This window comes from Dermochelys coriacea, chromosome 10 (assembly GCF_009764565.3).
Source record: "Dermochelys coriacea isolate rDerCor1 chromosome 10, rDerCor1.pri.v4, whole genome shotgun sequence".
NCBI classification, from domain to species: domain Eukaryota; kingdom Metazoa; phylum Chordata; order Testudines; family Dermochelyidae; genus Dermochelys; species Dermochelys coriacea.
Window position 1 is genome coordinate 16,741,938 of NC_050077.1, and position 22,983 is coordinate 16,764,920.

Here is a 22,983-nt window from a genome sequence, read left to right on the forward strand (position 1 = left end):
GGTAACAATTTGAGGGAATCTTGTGTATGTGCAATTAAGGAATTTGTTTGATATTATGAACTCTGTATACTTAAGCCATTTACCATATTCTTAACTCATGTTCCCTGTCCTAAATCTGTCCTTGAAAGTGACAGTCACTAAGCCTCCTATGAGTGAACAGACCTGCCCAGAGAGAATGAGATGGCTAAAGTCTAGTGGAAGCCAGTTTTCTCCAGGTTCCATGCAGTGAGCTGGGGTTTGTAGCAGTGAAATTTCTCCAGCAGCAGAACAAAGAAAGCAGGTGTTAGTAGCAGGACTAAGGGCTCATTTACATGGCAAGTTACTGCACGAGCTAAGGTGTGAATCTTCAGCACACCAGGTTGCCAAACCGTAATTTGCCATGAAATTGGTACAACGCAGTGGAAGTCCCAGAGCATGGCTTAGCACAGTGTGCTCTGAAGTAGTAGTTCACTAAGCCACATGCCAGGACTCTCACTGCATAGTAGTCATGTCCATACAGTGAGTTACTGCACAGCAAGCGGGTGTGCTGTAGCATCACACTCTGGCTTGCTGTGCAGCAACTCACCTTGCAGACAAGGCCTTATAAACTCATGGAACTCACAGAGCAAGGAAGAGGAAGCAGGAGAGAGGGGCAGGCTTTCAGAGCAGGGGATCCTGTTTAACTGTGAAAGCGGCAGAGGAAGAAGGCAACTGGGTGATTAGGAGGAGAAACCACGTGCAGTAGGGGGCTGTTCCTAGACTCCTTAGAGCAGTGGTTCTCAACCTTTCCAGACTTCTGTACCCATTTCAGGAGGCTGATTTGTCCTGCGTACTCCCAAGTTTCACCTCACTTAAAAACTACTTGCTTACAAAATCAGACCTAAAAATTCAAGTGTCACAGCACACTATTACTGACAAATTATAATTTTACCATATTATAAAATAAAGCAATTGGAATATAAATATTGTATTTACATTTCAGTGTATAGTATATAGAGCAGTATAAAAAAGTCATTGTATGAAATTTTAGTTTGTACTGATTTTGCTAGTGCTTTTTATGTAGATTGTGGTAAAACTAGGCAAATATCTAGATGACTTGATGTACCCCCAGTGGTATGCATACCCCTGGTTGAGAACCACTGCCTTAGACAAATCTGACTTGAGTCCAAAGAACACCTAAAAGCAGTGAGAAAACTGAGGCAAGGAAATGCATATAGATGTTTTATTGTTTTGCCTAGGTCTGTGTATCTTTTGTGCTATCTAAAGTAGCATGGTTGGTATATATCAGAATGGGAAAAAATACAGAGAAGTGAAACAAAAGTGATTAAAGGTGGGAACAGCTTCCATATAAAGAGAGATTAAAAAGATTGGGACTGTTCAGTTTGGAAAAAAGACAAATGAGGGGGGATATGATAGAGGTCTAGAAAGTCATGAATGGTGTCCAGAAAGTGTTATTTACCGCTTCACATAACACACGAACCAGGGGTCACCCAATGAAATTAATAGGCAGCAGGATTAAACCAAACATAAGGAAGTACTTCTTCACACAATGCACAGTCAACTTGTGGAACCTGTTGCCAGGGGATCTTGTGAAGGCCAAAAGCATAACTGGGTTCAAAGTGAATTAGATAAGTTCATGGAGCACAGGTCCATCAATAGCTATTAGCCAAGATGATCAGAGATGCAACCCCGTGCTCTGGGTGTCCCTGAATCTGTGATTGCTAGAAGCTGGTACTGGAGGACAGGGGATGGATCACTCAATACATTGACCTGTTCAGTTCACTCCCTCAGAATCATCTGGCACTGGCCACTTTTGGAAGACAGAATATTGGGCTTGATGGACCACTGGTCAGAACCAGAATGGCCATTCTTATGTTCTTAACAATTCTATATATTTCCTGTGGGGATAGCCAGGAGATTTGAATATCAATGAGAGATAAGTTTGGTTGCTTTGCCCATATTCAGGCGGTGGGATCTAGCAAGAATGGCATCACAGCTTTTTTTGCCTGAAAAGGAGCTTCTAGGTTCATTTGGGTGCAAGATCAAAGAAAAACCCTTCTACTGTCTTCCTGCCCATTTCACCAGGGCAAGCCCAGACCCATCCAATAGCCAAGATGAATTGTAATAAAACTATGTATTTATAGGCAAAAGCAATTGCAATATTAGCAAAAAGACCCTTGAAAAATCATTCCTTTAAAGAAACAATGTCAAATATTATAAAACAAAACATAGGTTTAAGCGTAAAAGTAGATTTAAAAACATCATGCAAAGAACATTTTGAAATAGGGAGGAGGCAAAAATGAGATCTAAAGATCACTTCCAACATTAAAAATACAAACACAACAGCAGAGACCCAAAAAGTGAAACTAATTATAAATAAAAAAACAGACTGTTCTATATTCACTGTCTATGGTGATTAAAATTCAGTGTGGAAACAAGTAGTGGTACTATCTGTCCATTTAGCTTGTAAGTGTTTCAATTTTGTTTATTTTGCTTTTGCTACATAGATAGTATTAAAGGGACTTTTCAGAGAGTTTCTGTATTTGTGCACAGCTATATAGGAGAAGACAGATACCCAGAATATTCCCACAAGATTCAGTCAGACTGGGTTGACAGATCAGGCTCCATCTTGCTCCTTATCCCAAGGTTTTCTCAATGTGAATTTACTATTATTACCCCAGACCAATTCAGCCAGGCCGGTATTCTCTGAGAGTCCACAACCTGGTCTTGATCTAGTCTGGGCTGGTCAGGCTGAACCATCTGTACTCTCTTATTGTGGATTACCCAGGATTGATCCCACTTGAGATCTCATCAAGAGATATTCCAGCACTGATCCAAACCAAACTGGCTTCTTGTCCACATCTCTCACCATTTTTAATCCAGTATGGTTGCTGAGCTACGCACACAGATTTCCCCCAGTAATGATCCATTTCAAATTGGCCAGACAGTGCCCTAGGATCTCTCACCTGCAGATTCTCCTCTCACAGACTCTCTCACCCAATCCATAGACTAGTCCCATTAATCCAGACCAGTGTTGGTCAGACTCACCTGCCCATGTCTCTCGAGCCCTTCTCCTACAGATTTCCACCAGAATATATCCTGCCCCAACCAGCTAGAGTATCACCATGTCCACTCAGACTCCACAGTACTCCTCAGTCCAAGCCACTCTCATCTCAGACTCCCTAAAGCTGATCTAGTCCAGGTTCCACTAATATTCAGAACTACCGGCCTCCTTCACCTGGAAACTCTCCACTCATGTTAATTTAGGCACGGTCCCCCCCCACTCCACCTTGACTACTCCCTGTGACTTAGTCCCCGTCCCCCAGCTTCCTCATCCAAAGGTTCCTAGTGTCAATTCAAGTTCTGCCCGCCGCCTCCCAGCCCCTCAGCCATAGGCTCTGTGGTGCTGACCCACCCCAAGTGGCCCTGCGCCCCCTCCTGCCGCAGGTTCCCAGTTCCAGCCCAAGTCTCCCAGCCCCCTCATCCACAGACTCCCCAGTAAGAGGCGATCCAGCTTCCCCCGTCCCCTTCACCTGCTGCTTACCCAGCCCGGGCCCCCTCACCACCCCCCGGAGCCCTGGGTTTGATTCACTCCGGGTCCCCCAACCGGCTGCACCCTGACCCCTCGCTGTTGATCCGCTCCAGGCCCGCTCAGCCCCTCACCCGCGGACTCCCCGGTGTTGATCCAGTCCGGGTTCGCCAGGCTCGCGATGGCGAAGATGTCGGCGGCCAGAAAGAGGCATCCTGAGATGATGGTCAATTTGTCCATCTCCTCCGGCTCCGGCGGCTCCCGTGTCCGGCCTCCGCCCGGCTCCCACAGCGGGCCCGGGCTCGGGCCGGGGGCTCCTCACAGCTGCGGCTCCATGAGACCTCAACTCCCACCCTCTCTCCGGCGGCAGCAGCAGCAGCACCAAGAACAGGGACCCCCCCCTTTCCCAACAGCACAGGAAGTGAACCCGCGGGAAGGGGGGGGGAACAGCATGCTCCGGAAGTGAAACGCACGCTCCTTCACATTTCCCCCAGACGGGGCGGGGCTTCCATGAGGAGGCGGGGCCTCCCCGGAGACGGGGCGGGGATCCCGAGAGACTAGACGAGCCTTCTCTAGGGAGGAGGGGCGGAGCGGATATTGTGGCGGGCGTGGCTTTTGAAAATGGGCGGGGCGAGTATCAAGCGAGGGGCAGGGCTTCTCCGAGGGGCGGGCAGACATGGGGAAGGGGGAGGAGGCCTTTCTAGAGGGGCAGGGCCTCTCTAAGAGGTGCTGTCATCCGTAGGAGCCTGCCACCCCCCAGGGGTGTAGCACAGCTGGAGCTGTGAGAGTCCATTCATGCTGGGGAATGGAGGAATTTTTGGTGTGGGGACGGGTCTCCTGTGGAAAGAGGCTTTCTTAGAAGGGGGCTCATATTTGGGGAGGGAAAATCTCTCAGGGTTTTTGGGGGGGCTCTTATTTGTGCAGGGAGACTCCCTGTTTTGGGGGAGGGTCTCATTTTGGGGTGGGGAGACACCCTCCTGTTTTGGGAGCGAAGGCCTCACCTGCTGAAGGGGGCAAGTTTCTCCCTTTGGGGTGGGTGGGGGCCTGGGGCGTTTGCTGCAGCAATGAAGGCAATGCACCCCATAATCCAGGTCCGCCAACAGCAATTCTGGGCCCCGGGGCAGAACAGTCAATGGGCCTCCATGCAAGCACAAGCCGTGCCCACAGTCCACCTGACCTTTGGGCAGTGCTGGGCCTGCGCTAGCTGGTGCTGGATGTGCTCTTCTGGCATGGCCAGGGTTTTCACATGCCTGCCCGGTAGGGTTGCCAACTGTCTAATTGCACAAACCCAAAGACCCTTGCTCTGCCCCGAGGCCACACCCCTGTCCTGTCCCTTCTTTGAGGCCCCACCCCTGCTCATTCCATCTCCCCTCCCTCTGTTGCTCGCTTTCCCCCACCCTCACTCTCACCAGGCTGGGGCAGGGGGCTGAGGTGCGGGAGACAGGGTAGAGGGCAGGCTCTGGGAGGGAGTTTGGGTGCAGGAGGGGGTGAGTGATTGGGCTCTGGGAGGGAGTTTGGGTGGAGCAGGGACTGTGGGGTGCGAGCTCTGTGAGGAAGTTTGGTTGCAGGGTGCAATCTCTAGGCTGGGGCAGGTTCTTACCTCGGGCGGCTCCTGAAAGAAACCAGCACGCCCCTCTGGCAACGGCCCCGTGCCGCTGCCTGCAGGCACCGCCCCGCCCCTCCCATTGGCCACAGTTCCCGCCCCCTAGTCAGCTCTCGGGGTGGGGGCAGCGTGCACAGACCCCGTCCCCTGCTCCAGGGGCCATAGGGCTGTTCTGGCCACTTCTAGGAGCGGCACAGAGTGAGGATGGGCAGGCAGCCTGCCTTAGCCCCATTGTGCTGCCGGTGGCCGAGGCCCCCAGGCCCTTTTAAATCACCCAGGACCCTGGGCAATTGCCCCCTTTCCTCCCCCTGTCAGAGAGCCTCTCATAATCCTTTAAGGCTGGCTGTGGAGATTGGTACCCAATGATCAAAGAATTGGAGGCATCCTAAATATGTAAATACCAAGGCACCATTGCCTGGCTTGCTCCACTGTGCAGTGTCCTGAAAGTGTTAAGTACTTCTTAACTGAAGTAAGTGTGGTCTAGGGCAGATTGAGCTCTGATCTACCACAGCTACTGACTCATGAGATAGGAAATCTGTATGTCTGTCTACCTATATGACCTCCATTACTGTAGTATGTGAGCACTTCACAACATTAATAAAAAGAAAAGGAGTACTTGTGGCACCTTAGAGACTAACAAATTTATTAGAGCATAAGCTTTCGTGAGCTACAGCTCACTTCATCGGATGCATTTGGTGGAAAAAAAACCCTTGCATCCGATAAAGTGAGCTGTAGCTCACGAAAGCTTATGCTCTAATAAATTTGTTAGTCTCTAAGGTGCCACAAGTACTCCTTTTCTTTTTGCGAATACAGACTAACACAGCTGCTACTCTGAAACCTGACAACATTAATAGACATCCTCACAACACCCTTATGAGATAAGAGAAATATTGTCTCTGTTTTATGCATGGGGAATCAAAGTGCAGAGAGACTAGAATAAGTGACTTGCTCAAGTCATATAGGAAGGCTATAAAAGAGTCAGATATCAAACTCTGATCTACTGAATCACGGACCAGTGCCTTAATCACAGCACCACCCTTTCTCCTGGGTTTTAATTCAAGTTTCAACCACTATCTCACTTCGTGACCTTGGGCAAGTTGCTTAATTTCAAAGTGTTACAGTTTCAACATGTGCAAAATGAGAAAAATTGGGACATTGTCTGGATTGATTAATTCATGTTTCCGTAGCACTTTGAAAATGTAAAGCACTGTCAAAGTGCTAATTATTATTATCTGTATTAGTAAGTGTCTGGAAGTAAATCTAATTAACCTTATCTGGAAAACTAATCCAAATACAGTGACTATTGATTACATGCTTTTTCCAGGAAGTAACAAAGAATGCTTGAAGCAACTGAGCATTCAACCTACCCTTGGTCATACTGCTCTCCTACTGGTTATCAAAATTATAACTCCGTGCACTAGTTTTGCTCTCAGTTATGTGAGAATGTTGTACAATTATTGCTATTGTAAATTCTAAAGTCTAGCATCCCCAAATCCACAGGTAGCTTTAAAAAATGTTGAAAATACCAGCAATACCCCTTCCTGCCAATGCTTATCTTAAAACACCTACCCAGCTTTACAGAGAAGCCATAATCCTGGCCTATACAAAGTATAGCGGCATATGAACTCCAAGCAGGTGAAAAGGAGTACTTGTGGCTCCTTAGAGACTAACAAATTTATTTGAGCATAAGCTTTCGTGAGCTACAGCTCACTTCATCGGATGCATTCAGTGGAAAATACAATGGGGAGATTTATATACACACACAGAGAACATGAAACAATGGGTTTTGTCATACACACTATAAGAAGAGAGATCACTGAAGATGAGCTATTCCAGCAGGAAGGGGGCAGAGAGGTGGAAAACCTTTTGTGGTGATAATCAAGGTGGGCCATTTCCAGCGGTTAACAAGAACGTCTGAGGAACAGTGGGGGTGGGGTGAGGGGAGAGAAATAACATGGGGAAATAGTTTTACTTTGTGTAATGACCAAACCACTCCCAGTCTCTATTCAAGCCTAAATTAATTGTATCCAGTTTGCAAATTAATTCCCGCAGTCTCTCGTTGGAGTCTTTTTTGAAGTTTTTTTGTTGAAGGATAGCCATTCTCAAGTCTGTAATTGAGTGACCGGAGAGATTGAAGTGTTCTCCGACTGGTTTTTGAATGTTATAATTCTTGATGTCTGATTTGTGTCCATTTATTCTTTTATGTAGAGACTGTCCAGTTTGACCAATGTACATGGCAGAGGGGCATTGCCAGCACATGATGGCATATATCATATTGGTAGATGCGCAGGTGAACGAGCCTCTGATAGTGTGGCTGATGTGATTAGGCCCTATGATGGTGTCCCCTGAATAGATATGTGGACAGAGTTGGCAACGGGCTTTGTTGCAAGGATAGGTTCCTGGGTTAGTGGTTCTGTTGTGTGGTGTATGGTTGCTGGTGAGTATTTGCTTCAGGTTGGGAGGCTGTCTGTAAGCAAGGACTGGCCTGTCTCCCAAGATCTGTGAGAGTGATGGGTTGTCCTTCAGGATAGGTTGTAGATCCTTGATGATGCGTTGGAGAGGTTTTAGTTCGGGGCTGAAGGTGATGGGTAGTGGTGTTCTGTTATTTTCTTTGTTGGGCCTGTCCTGTAGTAGGTGACTTCTCGGTACTCTTCTGGCTCTGTCAATCTGTTCCTTCACTTTAGCAGGTGGGTATTGTAGTTGTAAGAATTCATGATAGAGATCTTGTAGGTGTTTGTCTCTGTCTGAGGGGTTGGAGCAAATGCGGTTATATCGTAGAGCTTGGCTGTAGACAATGGATTGTGTGGTGTGATCTGGATGAAAGCTAGAGGCATGTAGGTAGGAATAGCAGTCAGTAGGTTTCCGATATAGGGTGGTGTTTATGTGACCATCGCTTATTAGCACCGTAGTGTCCAGGAAGTGGATCTCTTGTGTGGATTGGTCCAGGCTGAGGTTGATGGTGGGATGGAAATTATTGAAATCATCGTGGAATTCCTCAAGGGCTTCTTTTCCGTGGGTCCAGATGATGAAGATGTCATCAATGTAGTGCAAGTAGAGTAGGGGCATTAGAGGCATTAGGACGAGAGCTGAGGAAGCGTTGTTCTAAGTCAGCCATAAAAATGTTGGCATACTGTGGGGCCATGCGGGTACCCATCACAGTGCCGCTGATTTGAAGGTATACATTGTCCCCAAATGTGAAATAGTTATGGGTGAGGACAAAGTCACAAAGTTCAGCCACCAGGTTAGGTGTGACATTATCGGGGATACTGTTCCTGATGGCTTGTGGTCCATCTTTGTGTGGAATGTTGGTGTAGAGGGTTTCTACATCCATAGTGGCTAGGATGGTGTTTTTAGGAAGATCACCGATGGATTGTAGTTTCCTCAGGAAGTCAGTGGTATCTTGAAGATAGCTGGGAGTGCTGGTAGCGTAGGGCCTTAGGAGGGAGTCTACATAGCCAGACAATCCTGCTGTCAGGGTGCCAATGCCTGAGATGATGGGGCATCCAGGATTTCCAGGTTTATGGATCTTGGGTAGCAGATAGACTACCTCAGGTCGGGGTTTCCGGGGTGTGTCTGTGCAGATTTGTTCTTGTGCTTTTTCAGGGAGTTTCTTGAGCAAATGGTATAGTTTCTTTTGGTAACCCTCAGTGGGATCAGAGGGAAATGGCTTGTAGAAAGTGGTGTTGGAAAGCTGCCTACTAGCCTCTTGTTCATATTCCGACCTATTCATGATGACGACTGCACCTCCTTTGTCAGCCTTTTTGATTATAATGGCAGAGTTGTTTCTGAGGCTGTGGATGGCATTGTGTTCTGCACAGCTGAGGTTATGGGGCAAGTGATTCTGCTTTTCCACAATTTCAGTCCGTGCACGTCGGCGGAAGCACTCTATGTAGAAGTCCAGTCTGTTGTTTTGACCTTCAGGAGGAGTCCACCCAGAATCCTTCTTTTTGTAGTGTTGGTAGGAAGGTCTCTGTGGGTTAGTATGTTGTTCAGAGGTGTGTTGGAAATATTTCTTGAGTTGGAGACGTCGAAAATAGGATTCTAGGTCACCACAGAACTGTATCATGTTCGTGGGGGTGGAGGGGCAAAAGGAGAGGCCCAGAGATAGGACAGATTCTTCTGCTGGGCTAAGAGTATAGTTGGATAGATTAACAATATTGCTGGGTGGGTTAAGGGAACCACTGTTGTGGCCCCTTGTGGCATGTAGTAGTTTAGATAGTTTAGTGTCCTTTTTCTTTTGTAGAGAAGCAAAATGTGTGTTGTAAATGGCTTGTCTAGTTTTTGTAAAGTCCAGCCACGAGGAAGTTTGTGTGGAAGGTTGGTTCTTTATGAGAGTCTCCAGTTTTGAGAGCTCATTCTTAATCTTTCCCTGTTTGCTGTAGAGGATGTTGATCAGGTGGTTCCGCAGTTTCTTTGAGAGTGTGTGGCACAAGCTGTCAGCATAGTCTGTGTGGTATGCAAACAGATGGACATCATACCAAAAGGACTGATGGTAAAAAATCCATTACAATCTACATACCACACAGACTATGCTGACAGCTTGTGCCACACACTCTCATATCTGGACAGATATTTTAGAAGGATTGAAAATAGTAATATATTTGTTAAAAAACCCCTGGAATTGTTCCTTCTGAGTAGAGATAGTTGGTATGTGGCAGAAATGGGAGAGCTAAGGATTTAAAATGATGTATTAACAATGTGATTCGGGCAATCTTTAAGATAAATTGTTTCCCAGTACTCTCTTGTTTTAGGTCACAAATTATCATAATGGACAATTATTTTTAATTGAGGATTATTGAAAGAAGAATACATGCCCAAGAACATGTGAGGATTCAACAATGTGGTACAGAAGTTGACACTCTGTGTGGGTCATATGTGCATCAGAGTTTAGGCAGGATTGGAGATTTAGAAAGAGAGTCTGAACTGCAGCCATTGGCAAAGCTGCTGTGCTAGACTGAAATAATCCAGCCAAAATAGCAATCAGCAACACATACCTAGCCAAACGTAAAACTTCCCCCGCATCTGTCACCAAGCAAGGAAATATTGAAAGCTTGAGTCCTGGCCAGTGTCCATGTGCATGTCTACTGACTGTGAGGCTTTTATGTTTTCCCATAGCTGGGGACTGTGGGAGACTCAGAATCTGGCTGCCCTAGGATTCTAAACAGTTACTGGGTGTTTGAAAACTCCTCCTCACTTGCTGCTCTGTTCTTCCCCCACAGGCCACTATGGGGAGACAGCTGCTTTCAAAGAGACTCGCCTGAGACATTTGTCCATTTGATTTTCTCTTATAGTCTGGGATCCATGGAAGGGGCAGAAGCTTCTGATACACAAGCAGGTGAGAATGAAACCAGAATGAGTTTTAATTCCCTCCCAACCTGTTGCCTCCTTTCCTGTTCTCCCATCTTCCCACCATCACCTCACTACTTCAGGAAAAGCCCCAACTCTGCATTTGAAGGGGCTCCAAGCTTTGGGCATCCTCTTGTTACCACTATACCTAAAACCAGATTACCTTGTCTCCTTTCTAGACCTTTGTCACCCCATTTCTCAGCATCCAGAGACACCTCTTCTTTTGGAGGGTTGGGTAGTTCGTTATATGCTGCATTCCCATAAGATCTGGAGTGAGATACAGGGCAGATGGCCAGAGGAGAGAATGTCACTTCAGGGGAAGAGAGCTGGATATTACTTCATTCAGAAGACCTGCAGAATTTAGGATTGGCCCTGAAGAGCTTTATGAGAAATGTAGGGGTGCTTCAGGGTAAGGTTTGTAAAGTTTCCGATTCTCTCTCCTTACAGAACAAAAAGGTAATCCAGACACTTTCGCTGGAGATTATGAAAATGGACCAATATCAGGTGAGGACAGAATCAAGAGCATGATCCAAAGCCAATTGGAGTCAATGGGGAGGTCTTTCCATTCATTTCAATGGGCTTTGGCTCAGGCCCTCTCTTATTTTATGCTTTTATTCTTCCTGTCATGTGCTGCAGGGTGATCTAGTGTAGTGAATATAGGGCCAGAAATCAAGAACTTGGATTCTAATCCTCATTATAGTACAGACTTTCTATGTGATTTGGGGCAATCACTTAGGGTATGTTTACACTAGCTGGGAGTACGTCTCCCTGCATGAGTAGACAGATATAAGTTAGTTCTGCTTGAAATAGCACACTAAAATGGCAGTGTGGACATTGTGGCATTGGTGGCGGCACAGGTTAGTCACCTGAGCTCGGAGCTGGGTGGACTCATATTTGAACAGCTAGTCTGTGCTGCAACATCCACATTAATTTTAGTGTGCTAGCTGGAGCGGAGCTAGTGCGAGTCTGTTTGCCGAGGCTGGGAAGCACTCTCCCAGCTGAGGTGTAGACATAACTTTTGGGCCTGATCACAAGCCATATAAGAATATTGACTTCAGTGGATTTTAAATTATGTCTTTTATCTTTCTGTGCTTTACCCTCCTCCATCTGTAAAATGGTGGTAATCTTTAGGTATTTTTATAAAGTGCTTTGAAATAATTGGAGGGAAAGTGCTGTGTAAGTTTAAATTAGGAGTAGTATTTCGGCTACACTGCCATAGCAGCCCAAAGTTTACATCTTCTTAAAACAGGGTACTGCAGATAAATCAGCTTTAACACAAGAAAGCTTGTTTTAAGATGCTTTTGTGGCAATCTCATCATTTTCCAGGCTTTTGGTCCAGAGGCAAGCTGAGGGTTGGAGGGCTCATTTTGTGATCTTCATTATATTTGCTGGTGGAATCGAGTTAGAATGAGCTGTCCTTTATTGTGTACTATTTAGATTATGCATTTTAATGAACAGTGAATGCTCAGAGTATAGCACCTAAAGAAATGAAATAAATTTGCCAAGCATCAGTCCCTTCCTTCATGCAAACAGCAGTGTGTAAAACCCCTCTGCTGGAAATTTGGGTATGAATCTTATCCAAAAATATTGACACAGGAAATTAATTTTCTCATATGAATTTACAGCTTTCTTGAAAGCTCTAACAGTTGGTGGCCTCGCTATGCTGTCATTTCTCTACCTCATTCTCTTCCTTCCATGAATGCATACAGCCATTTAAAAATGAATCTAAAGTAATATACAATGTAAGCAATATCTGTTTGTTTTGCTCAATACAGTGTGTGAACTTTTAGAAACAGGCTTCTGAGTGTGTTGAGAAAAAGCTATTTTAGAAATATTTCTTTTTAGATTATTTATGGAATACACAACATAATTTTTACATAGGTGTGTTTTCTGGCACCAATTCAACAGCCCATCCCTATTCAGAAAAGCACTTAAGCGTATGTTGAACTTTAAGCATGTGGGACTTAAGTGCTTTGCTGATGGAATGGATTTAAGTACCTGCTTACTTGCTTTGCTGAGTTAGGGCTTGTTTTGGTGGAGTTAGAAAATCACAATATCATAATTTCAAGTATTAAAATGTCCCTCTCACTTTTCAAAGGGCAGTTTCCGGCACTGGAAAAGATCTCTGAACATACTTTGAGTGCTACATTAAAGACCAATATTAAGATGGGAGAACAAGGATTAGGTCTTATAGTAATTCAGAATGGACCATATCTCCAGATAACAAGTCTTGTTCAAAAAGGCTCTGCAGCTAAGAATGGAAGACTCAAACCAGGTAAAAAAAATACCACAACCCTAATCTTCAGAATTTCATAGGTGTGTTCCATTCCAGAGTTTATACTTTGTTGCCCTGCTTTTGATCTCATTTATGCTGATGTAAATCAGGAGTAATATTGCTTAAATCAGTGCAATTACAGAGACATAGAACTGGCACAAGCAATATGAGAATCAGGCTCAATGTCACAGAAATATCCAACTGATAAATGAAGCCAGTCCAGTTTTATATTAAAATTCCTATTGTCTTAATTTGATTAAAATTGGCTGATAGGGGTGACTATTTTCAAATTAGATCAAGAAAAAAACATATCTAAATTGCACACACTTTTATATATAATATAAACAGGATTGGAACAATGTGTTATGCATCTTACTTTAAGTATTCAAGACCAAAACAAATTGCTTACTCGTGTTTCATATTAATATTTCATAGCTGCATTATAATGTGCAGTTTTCTTATACAGGCATCTATAAACATGTTTTACGATAAAAATAATTAATATAAAGCAATCGGAAACGATTATAGATGCCTGTGTAAGAAAACCGCACATTACAATGCAGCTATGAAATATTAATATGAAACATGAGTAAGCAAATTGTTTTGGTCTTGAATACTTAAAGTAAGATGCATAACACACAATAAAAATACTTAATATAAAGCAATCGGAAAGGATTAAAGAACAAAAAAGAATCACTCAAAGCCCAGCTTAGGTTGTCATAAAAATTAACAATGGAAAAGACATGTATTAGGTCATCTGTTTTCCCTAGGCTAGGTTATCCATACTTCCCTTGGCAGCAGAGGGTGGATTGCCTAGTGGTTTAGTGAACAAAATTGGATGTTTTGGCATAGTCACTTCCCCCCCTTACTACCCTAACGTCTTGAGGATAGTAAGAGAATCAGGGTGCAGCAAATGTTAGAAACCCCACTACTGCGGCTGAACTTGGCAGCCTCCAGTTCTCCTGGTCCTTATGCCTTGTGAACTTCTTTTGATATTTTACTTCATTATTATTCCTGGTTCTTGGACCCCAATAACTGAAGTTCATGAAGAGAGGTCCTCTGTTGAAATGGGGATCTTTATTTATTTATTTTTTTATAAAGGTAGCCCCTCTCCTATTATAATGAACATTTGCTTGTGCACAGGAATGGGAAAATGACACTTCGCTATAAAAGGGTTCTACTGTACTTAAAATTTCTCCTTTCTGGACACTGGATGCGCTTTCACAGCTGACAGCTTTTCACAAATAGTTGTTCTTCATGTTGTCAGAAGTCTTGATATAAGACTTTCAAAACAATAAATTCATGTCTCCATAAAATTAGGATTGTCTTCATATGCTGCCTCTTGGAACACATGTAATAGTTCTTTGGTCATCTGACTGTTAGCCTGATTATAGTTAACATTTTTAACTAAAGTGAAAATATCTTAGGACAGTTTGACAAAAGGAGAATAAGGGTACTATTTCATCAGGGGTATCAAATTCATGCAGCCATTTTAAATTATGGTCTGTGAACAAAAGACATACAGTAACTCCTCAGTAAGTGAAACAATGTTAATTGAATCCAATTTCCTGATAAGAATTAATGTAAATGTGGGGGGGGGTTAGGTTCCAGGGAAATTTTTTTCGACAGACAAAAGACTATATATATACATACATATATATACACACAGTATAAGTTTTAAATAAACAATTTAATACTGTACACAGCAATGATGATTGTGAAGCTTGGTTGAGGTGGTGAAGTCAGAGGGTGGAAGAGGGTGGGATATTTCCCATGGAATGCCTTACTGCTAAATGATGAATTAGCACTTGGCTGATCCCTAAAGGGTTAACACATTGTTGTTAACATAGCCTCAGAGTCTACAAGGCAGCATGAATGGAGGGAGGGGAGACAGCATGGCAGAGAGAGACAGAGACACACACCGTTTATATGTGAGAGAGAGAGAGAGAGAGATGCACATTGCCCCTTTAAGTACGCTGACCTTAAGTATGTTGACTTTTTAAGTAGATCAGCAAGTTGAGATAGCAGCTGCTGCCAGAAAGCTCCCTCTGGCCTAAGCCCTTGTCATGTGCCCCCCCCGGCTCTGTGGAGATGGGGTAAAGGAGCAGGAGGCAGGAGCAGGGGTTAAGGGGACACCCTGATATTAGCACCCCTTTCCCCCCTCCCTGACCCCTGACTGCACAGCAAGCAGGAGGCTCCAGGTAACAGATCCAAGGCAGAGGGCAGGAGCAGGAGCAGCACACAGCAGTGGGAGGAGGGACACCTGAACTGCCCGACAGTTGATAGTCTGCTGGGCAGCTGCCGCACAGGGAACTTAGGGGAGTGGGGAGCTGATGAGGGGGGGCTGCTGGTCTACCCTGGTTCCAAGCCCCCACCAGCTATTTCCAACGGGCTGCTCTTTCTGCAAGCAGTGGACAAAGCAGGTGGCTGCCAAACAATGTTATAAGGGAGCATTGCGCAACTTTAAATGAGCATGTTTTCTAATTGCTCGGCAACGTAACCATGAAACAAGGTTAACTGGGACAACTTTAAGTGAGGAGTTACTGTCTAGAGTTGGGATTTTTATACTGAATATTCTTGAATTTTTCCCCTGGCAGGTGATATTTTGATTAAAATTGGACACGCTAACGTTTTAGGATGGACACTGCGAGAGCTTTGGCAACTTTTGCACAATATTCCCATAGGAACAGTTCTACAGATCAGGGTTTACAGAGATTTTGTTGAAATACCTCAGCACTGGCAAAATGCACTTGAATTAGTTCCTGAAGTAAAGCCTCTTGTGAAGACAGAGTAAGAAACAAATGCTATTTTCAATGGGTTTCTTCACAATATATAGTTTAGTTATACTAGTCTACTGAGCAAGACAGGGAAATGATGTGGTAGCATTCTGGTTTTAGTTTCATTACTAATCAAGTATAAAAGGTAGAATTCTTCTAAAAGCGTACCTCTTTCCAATGTAATTGTGTCCTACTCTTAGAAATATCTTGAAGGTAGTACAGCTACCCAGAAACTTTCTTACCTGGAAAAGTCAACAGATTTTCCAGCGTTTGTTGCCTAGACATTGTTCAAAAGTACTAAGATAAAACACCAAATTTCAATTTCAGACTTTTCCCATCCTCAAAGGGCAACTGTCACTGGGAGAGCACCTCATCTTGCATAAGCTGGTTTAGCTTCCTTGACTTAAATGCAACTATGCCTATTTACAGTAGTTAAGGACATAGATTATTATATGTACCTGTAACCAGATAAACAGTTTAATGGGTCACTAGTCATTCAATCATATTAACAATAAGGCCATGGCTTACTATGTTTAGTCCTCATGACCTCTTAATTGACCTTTCCAAAAATGTTTATATAGCTGTGTAGTGTTATGCTCAGTTTCTATAAAGACAAGTATTATGAGGCCTTTTTAAAAAAAGGTCGTAAGTTCTCATCTCCTAAAAAGAAGCCTCACTACGACAAGTAGTAATCGATGCTAGACGGAGCAGTAGGCAGTAAAAGTTTTTCTAAGGCATGGGGACAGATGTTCTAATAGGGAGGGAAGACTAAAGCTCAGGAACAGGAAAGAAGATGAGGGAGATTACAGTGGAGAAGGTAGCTGGGAATGGGAACATCAAAAGCACCTGATTAGGGCACAAGAGTGATAAGAATGAAGGAGGAAGTTCAGGCAATAAGAATAGAAAGGGAACTGTCTGGAAGGCTAGTTCTTTAAACTTGCGTTGCAACTAGGGCTGTCGATTAATCTCAGTTAGCTCACGCAATTAACTCAAAAAAATTAATCGCACTGTTAAACAATAGAATACCAACTGAAATTTATTCAATATTTTTGGATGTTTTTCTACATGTTCAAATATATTGATTTCTATTACAACACAGAATATAAAGGGTACAGTGCTCACTTTATATTTTTGATTACAAATATTTGCACTGTAAAAATAAGCAAAAAATAGTATTTATCAATTCACCTATTATAAGTACTGTAGTGCAATATCTTTATCAAGAAAATGTAACTTAAAAAACCCCAAAAAACAAAACAACCCCCCCCTACATTTGTAAGAACTGGAAGGGACCTCAAGAGGTCATCTAGTCACTCAAGGCAGGACTAAGTATTATCTAGACCATCCCTGACAGGTATTTATCCAACCTGGTCTTAAAAATCCCCAATAATGGAGATTCCACAACCTCCCTAGGCAATTTATTCCAGTGCTTAATCACTCTGACAGGAAGTTTTTCCTAATGTCCAACCTAAATCGCCCTTGCTGCAATTTAAGCCCATTGCTTCTTGTCCTGTCCTCAGAGGTTAAGAACAACAATTTCCCCCCCTCCTCCTTATAATAATCTTTTATGAACTTGAAAACTGTTATGTCCCCTCTCAGTCTTCTCTTCTCCAGACTAAACAAACCCAATTTTTTCAATTTTCCATCATAGGTCATGTTTTCTAGACCTTTAATCATTTTTATTGCTCTTCTCTGTATTTTCTCAAATTTGTCCACATCTTTCCTGAAATGTGGCACCCAGAACTGGACACAATACTCCAGCTGAGGTGTAATCAGTGCGGAGTAGAGCAGAATTGCTTCTCATGTCTTGCTTACAATACTCCTGCTAATACATCCCAGAATGATGTTTGCTTTTTTTGCAAGAGCGTTACACTGTTGACTCATATTTAGCTTTTGATCCACTATGACCCCCAGATCTCTTTCCGTAATACTCCTTCCTAGGCAGTCATTTCCCATTTAGTATGTGTGCAACTGATTGTTCCTTCCTAAGTGGAGTACTTTGCATTTGTCTTTATTGAATTTCATCCCATTTACTTCAGACCATTTCTCCCGTTGTCCAGATCATTTTGAATTTTAATCCTATCCTCCAAAGCACTTGCAACCCCTCCCAGCTTGGTGTCATCTGCAAACTTTGTAAGTGTACTCTCTATGCCATTAACTAAATCAGGGGTGGCCACCCTGAGAAGGAGCCAGTTTTACCAATGTACACTGCCAAAAAGCCACAGTAATATGTCAGCAGCCCCCTCTGCCCCTCCCGCCCACCGGCAGCCCCACTGATCATAGAATCATAGAATCATAGAATATCAGGGTTGGAAGGGACCCCAGAAGGTCATCTAGTCCAACCCCCTGCTCAAAGCAGGACCAAGTCCCAGTTAAATCATCCCAGCCAGGGCTTTGTCAAGCCTGACCTTAAAAACCTCTAAGGAAGGAGATTCTACCACCTCCCTAGGTAACGCATTCCAGTGTTTCACCACCCTCTTAGTGAAAAAGTTTTTCCTAATATCCAATCTAAACCTCCCCCATTGCAACTTGAGACCATTACTCCTCGTTCTGTCATCTGCTACCATTGAGAACAGTCTAGAGCCATCCTCTTTGAAACCCCCTTTCAGGTAGTTGAAAGCAGCTATCAAATCCCCCCTCATTCTTCTCTTCTGCAGACTAAACAATCCCAGCTCCCTCAGCCTCTCCTCATAAGTCATGTGCTCTAGACCCCTAATCATTTTCGTTGCCCTTCGTTGTACTCTTTCCAATTTATCCACATCCTTCCTGTAGTGTGGGGCCCAAAACTGGACACAGTACTCCAGATGAGGCCTCACCAGTGTCGAATAGAGGGGAACGATCACGTCCCTCGATCTGCTCGCTATGCCCCTACTTATACATCCCAAAATGCCATTGGCCTTCTTGGCAACAAGGGCACACTGCTGACTCATATCCAGCTTCTCGTCCACTGTCACCCCTAGGTCCTTTTCCGCAGAACTGCTGCCGAGCCATTCGGTCCCTAGTCTGTAGCGGTGCATTGGATTCTTCCATCCTAAGTGCAGGACCCTGCACTTATCCTTATTGAACCTCATTAGATTTCTTTTGGCCCAATCCTCCAATTTGTCTAGGTCCTTCTGTATCCTATCCCTCCCCTCCAGCGTATCTACCACTCCTCCCAGTTTAGTATCATCCGCAAATTTGCTGAGAGTGCAATCCACACCATCCTCCAGATCATTTATGAAGATAAATCAGTGCCTCCCCCTCCCCGCACTTCCTTATCAGCTGTTTCATGGCGTGCAGGAGGCTCTGGGGGGAAGGGTTGGAGTGGGGGCAGAGCCTGTGGCAGAGCCAGGAGTTGAGCAGTGAGCACCCCCCCCGGCACATTGGAAAGTTGGTGCCTGTAGCTCCAGCCCCGGAGTCGGTGCCTATACAAGGAGCCGCATATGGCTCTGGAGCCACAGGCTGGTCACCCCAATCTAAATCATTGAAGAAGATAGTGAACAGATCCAGAACCAATCCCTGCAGGACCCCACTCGTTACGCCCTTCCAGCATGACTGTGAACCACCTGATAATAGCTCCATTTAGGTTGTATTTCCCTAGTTTGTTTATGAGGTCATGCGAGACAGTATCAAAAGCCTTACTAAAGTCAAGATATACCACATCTACTGCTTCCCCCCTATCAACAAGGCTTGTTACCCTGTCAAAGAAAGCTATCAGGCTGGTTTGACACAATTTGTTTTTGACAAATTCCTGCTGTTATTTATCCCCTTATTATCTTCTAGGTGTTTGCAAATTGATTGCTTAATTATTTGCTCCATTATCTTTCTGGATACAGAAGTTAAGCTGACTGGTCTGTAATTCCCCAGGTTGTCCTATTCCCTTTCTATAGATGGGAACTAGATTTGCCCTTTTCCAGGAAGACTGAAGACATTACAGAAGCCATCACTTTCCAAAGATAAGTGCTAATGGCTCATGTCCTAAATATAAAGGGAAGGGTAACCATCTTTCTGTATACAGTGCTATAAAATCCCTCCTGGCCAAAGGCAACATCCTCTTACCTGTAAAGGGTTAAGAAGCTCAGCTAATCTGGCTGGCACCTGACCCAAAGGACAAATAAGGGGACAAGATACTTTCAAATCGGGGGGGGGGGGGGGAGAGGCTTTTGTTTGTGCCCTTTGTCTATATAGTTGTTCTCTCTTGGGACTGAGAGAGGCCAGACAGAAATCCATCTTCTCCAACTCATCCTAATCCAAGTCTCCAATATTGCAACCAGTAGAGGTAAGCCAGGCAAGGTGGATTAGTTTCTTTTGTTTTATGTGAATTTTCCCTGTGTTAAGAGGTTTATTCCTGTTTTCTGTAACTTTAAGGTTTTGCCCAGAGGGGGCTCCTCTATGTTTTGAATTTGAATACCCCATAAAATATTTTCCATCCTGATTTTACAGAGATGATTTTTGCCCTTTTTTTTTTTTTAAATAAAATCCTTTGAAGACCCTGAGTGATTTTTTCATTGTTCCAAGATCCAGGAGTTTGGGTCTTTGATGATTTTGTAACAAATTGGTTAGGATATTATTCTCAAGCCTCTCCCGGAAAGGGGGTGTATAGGGTTTGGGGGGGATAGTTTGGGGGAAGACATCTCCAAGTGGTCTCTTTCCCTGTTCGTTTAAAATGCTTGATAGTGGCAGCATACTGTTCAAGGACAAGGCAAAGTTCGTACCTTGGGGAAGTTTTTAACCTAAGCTGGTAAGAATAAGCTTAGGGGGTCTTTCATGCGGGTGCCCACATCTGTACCCTAGAGTTCACTCAACTCCTGAGTATTCTAGGATGCATTTCATCAGGCCCTTGTGATTTGAAGACATCTAACTTGTCTAAGTAATTTTTGACTTGTTCTTTCCCTATTTTAGACTCTGATCCTACCTCCTTTTCACTGGCATTCACTAGGTTAGATATTCACTCACCACCAACCTTCTTAGAGAAAACCAAAACAAAGAAGTCATTAAGGACCTCTGCCATTTCCACATTTTCTGTTATCTTTCCCTCCTCAGTGAGTAACAGGCCTACCCTGTCCTTTTTGTTACATAACTGCACTCAAAAACAATGTAAAACTTTAGAGCCTAAAAGTCCACTCAGTCCTATTTCTTGTTCAGCCAAATCACTAAGACAAACGTTTGTTTACGTTTATGGGAGATAATGCTGCCTGCTTCTTGTTTACAATGGCACTAGAAAGCGAGAACAGGCATTCACATGGCACCTTTGTAGCTGGCATTGCAAGGTATTTACGAATCAGATATGCTAAACATTTGTATGCCCCTTCATGCTTCAGCCACCATTCCAGAGGATATGCTTCCATGCTGATGATGCTCGTTTAAAAAAAAGCGTTAATTAAATTTGTAACCTAAGTCCGCTTGGGGGAGAATTGTATGTCACCTGCTCTATTTTACCCGCATTCTGCCGTATATTTCATGTTATAGTAGTCTCTGATGAGGACCCAGCACATGTTCATTTTAAGAACACTTTCACAGCTGATTTGACAAAATGCAAAGAATATACTAAGGTGAGATTTCTAAAAATAGCTACAGCACTCAACTCAACATTTAAGAATCTGAAGTGTTGTCCAAAGTCTGAGAGGGATGTGGTGTGGAGCATGCTTTCAGAAGTCTTAAAAGAACAACACTCCAATGTGGAAACTACAGAACTCAAACCACCAAAAAAGAAAATCAACCTTCTGCTGGTGGCATCAGACTCAGATGATGAAAATGAACATGTGTCGGTCCGCTCTGCTATGGATAGTTATTGAGCAGAACTTGTCATCAGCATGGATGCATGTCCTCTGGAATGGTGATTGAAGCCTGAAGGGACATATGAATCTTTATCACATCTGGCACATAAATAAATATCTTGTGACGTCAGCTACAAACAGTGTCATGTGAATGTCTTCTCACTTCCCTTGTAAACAAGAAGTGGGCAGCATTATTTCCTGAAAATTGTAACCAAACTTGTTTGTCTGAGTGACTGGCTGAACAAGAAGTAGGACTGAGTGGACCTGTAGGCTCTAAAATTTTACAATGCATTCAAAAATAAAACAGTTATTGTGTACATAATTCTACATTTGTAAGTTCAACTTTCGTGATAAAATGATTGCACTACACTACTTGTATTAGGTGAACTGCAAATATTTGTAATAAAAATATAAAGTGAGCGCTCTACACTTCGTACTCTGTAATCAAAGTCAGTATTTGAAAATGTAGAAAGCATCAAAAAATTCAAATAAATGGTATTCTATTATTGTTTAATTGCACGATTAAACAGATTAATCCCTTACTGACTTAGTTGCAACTAGGCTTGTCAAGTCAAATTCTTTAATATTCTAAATGAACAGAGCAAGGATAGCTTTGTTTTTATTTTACTGAAAAAAAGATATTTAAATTGACACTCCCTTTTGTTGTTTAAAACCCAGATGTTGTAGCATTACATTAAGTCCAAGCAGAAGAATACACAAAAAAAGTGCACAAATCCAATTTCAGTTTTGACACCCTAATCACAAGTAAAGAACTTGTAATTAAAGCTATGTAACTGTTGTACATTTTTAGCATTTCAAGTAAAGACAGTGAGACAAAAGACGACACGTGGACAAGTAGTGATGATTATGAAGATGTAGACTCTGACGGAAGTTTTAGATATGAAACTACACAATCATTTTGTTATTCTACCAAAGAATTGCCATCAATATCGAAAACTTGGCATGCATTTAAAAGAAAAAAACATACATTTACTGTAGGTGCTGACATTGGATGTGACATTATAATTCATAAAGATTTTGATGCATGGTATAGTTCTGACTTTGCTACTGATGGTATTAGATCTCCTTCATACTGGACTATGGAAACACACGACAGCGAGTCAACATCATCCTCTTCCTCTATATCAGATGCATTTTGGCTTGAAGAGTTTGCCAGTATTTTGGAATAACTGAATGGTCACATCCAATTTCAAGCCTTCAGAAATTGGATTCTTCTGAAGCACTTTATCAGCTAAAGCTTCACTTTCAAAATATTTATTTTGAAATTAGCTAAACTGAAGATTTAGCATAGCATGCCTTGACTGCCTAGGATATTTGAAAAATCTGGATTCTCAGATGAGAGCTGCTATCCAAAGCCACTCTTCCAGATCTTAAGCAAAAACCTGCTAAAGACTCCATCAATCCTACCTGTGAAGGGAACATTAAACATTCTGCTTCATTGAGGCCAGTGATCAAGGTACAGCAGGCAAGTGCAAGAACTGCAGTATATTTCAGCTTTTACAGGTAAGTCTGATAACTTACTTCAGGTAGATATGGTGCAAATGGCAATTTTACCAACAAGTATTCTTGAACGTGTTAAGGATATATAATGGGATATTAACTGTGGCAATTACAAATTTTACCTGCATCAAGAATGTAGTTAGACTATTCTTCTCTGGTAGTTTTTGCAAGGCACACACCAAAATGCCAACTAATTG

At 43.2% G+C, this 22,983-nt stretch overlaps 2 protein-coding genes across 7 annotated transcripts in view; one reads left to right on the top strand and one right to left on the bottom strand.

The window, feature by feature from the left end:
* The window catches only part of MOSMO (modulator of smoothened), a 49,666-nt gene extending 45,635 nt beyond the window's left edge, over positions 1 to 4,031 (bottom strand). For 2 of the 6 annotated variants that reach the window (XM_043493818.1, XM_038419903.2), the window contains exon 1: positions 3,643 to 4,031. In XM_043493818.1, the coding sequence (XP_043349753.1) occupies positions 3,643 to 3,748 (106 nt within the window). In that variant the 5' untranslated portion in view covers positions 3,749 to 4,031. The remainder of the gene's footprint in view (positions 1 to 3,642) is intronic. The other 4 variants (XM_038419904.2, XM_038419905.2, XM_043493819.1 and 1 more) reach the window with 4 other exon arrangements.
* An 8,306-nt stretch (positions 4,032 to 12,337) lies between these two features.
* On the top strand, positions 12,338 to 22,455 carry PDZD9 (PDZ domain containing 9). The gene is made up of 3 exons (XM_043493825.1): positions 12,338 to 12,732; positions 15,330 to 15,522; positions 22,077 to 22,455. The coding sequence occupies exons 1-3, from the start codon at positions 12,534 to 12,536 to the stop codon at positions 22,453 to 22,455; spliced, it is 771 nt and encodes a 256-aa protein (XP_043349760.1). The 5' UTR covers positions 12,338 to 12,533.
* The last annotated feature ends 528 nt before the right edge of the window (positions 22,456 to 22,983 follow it).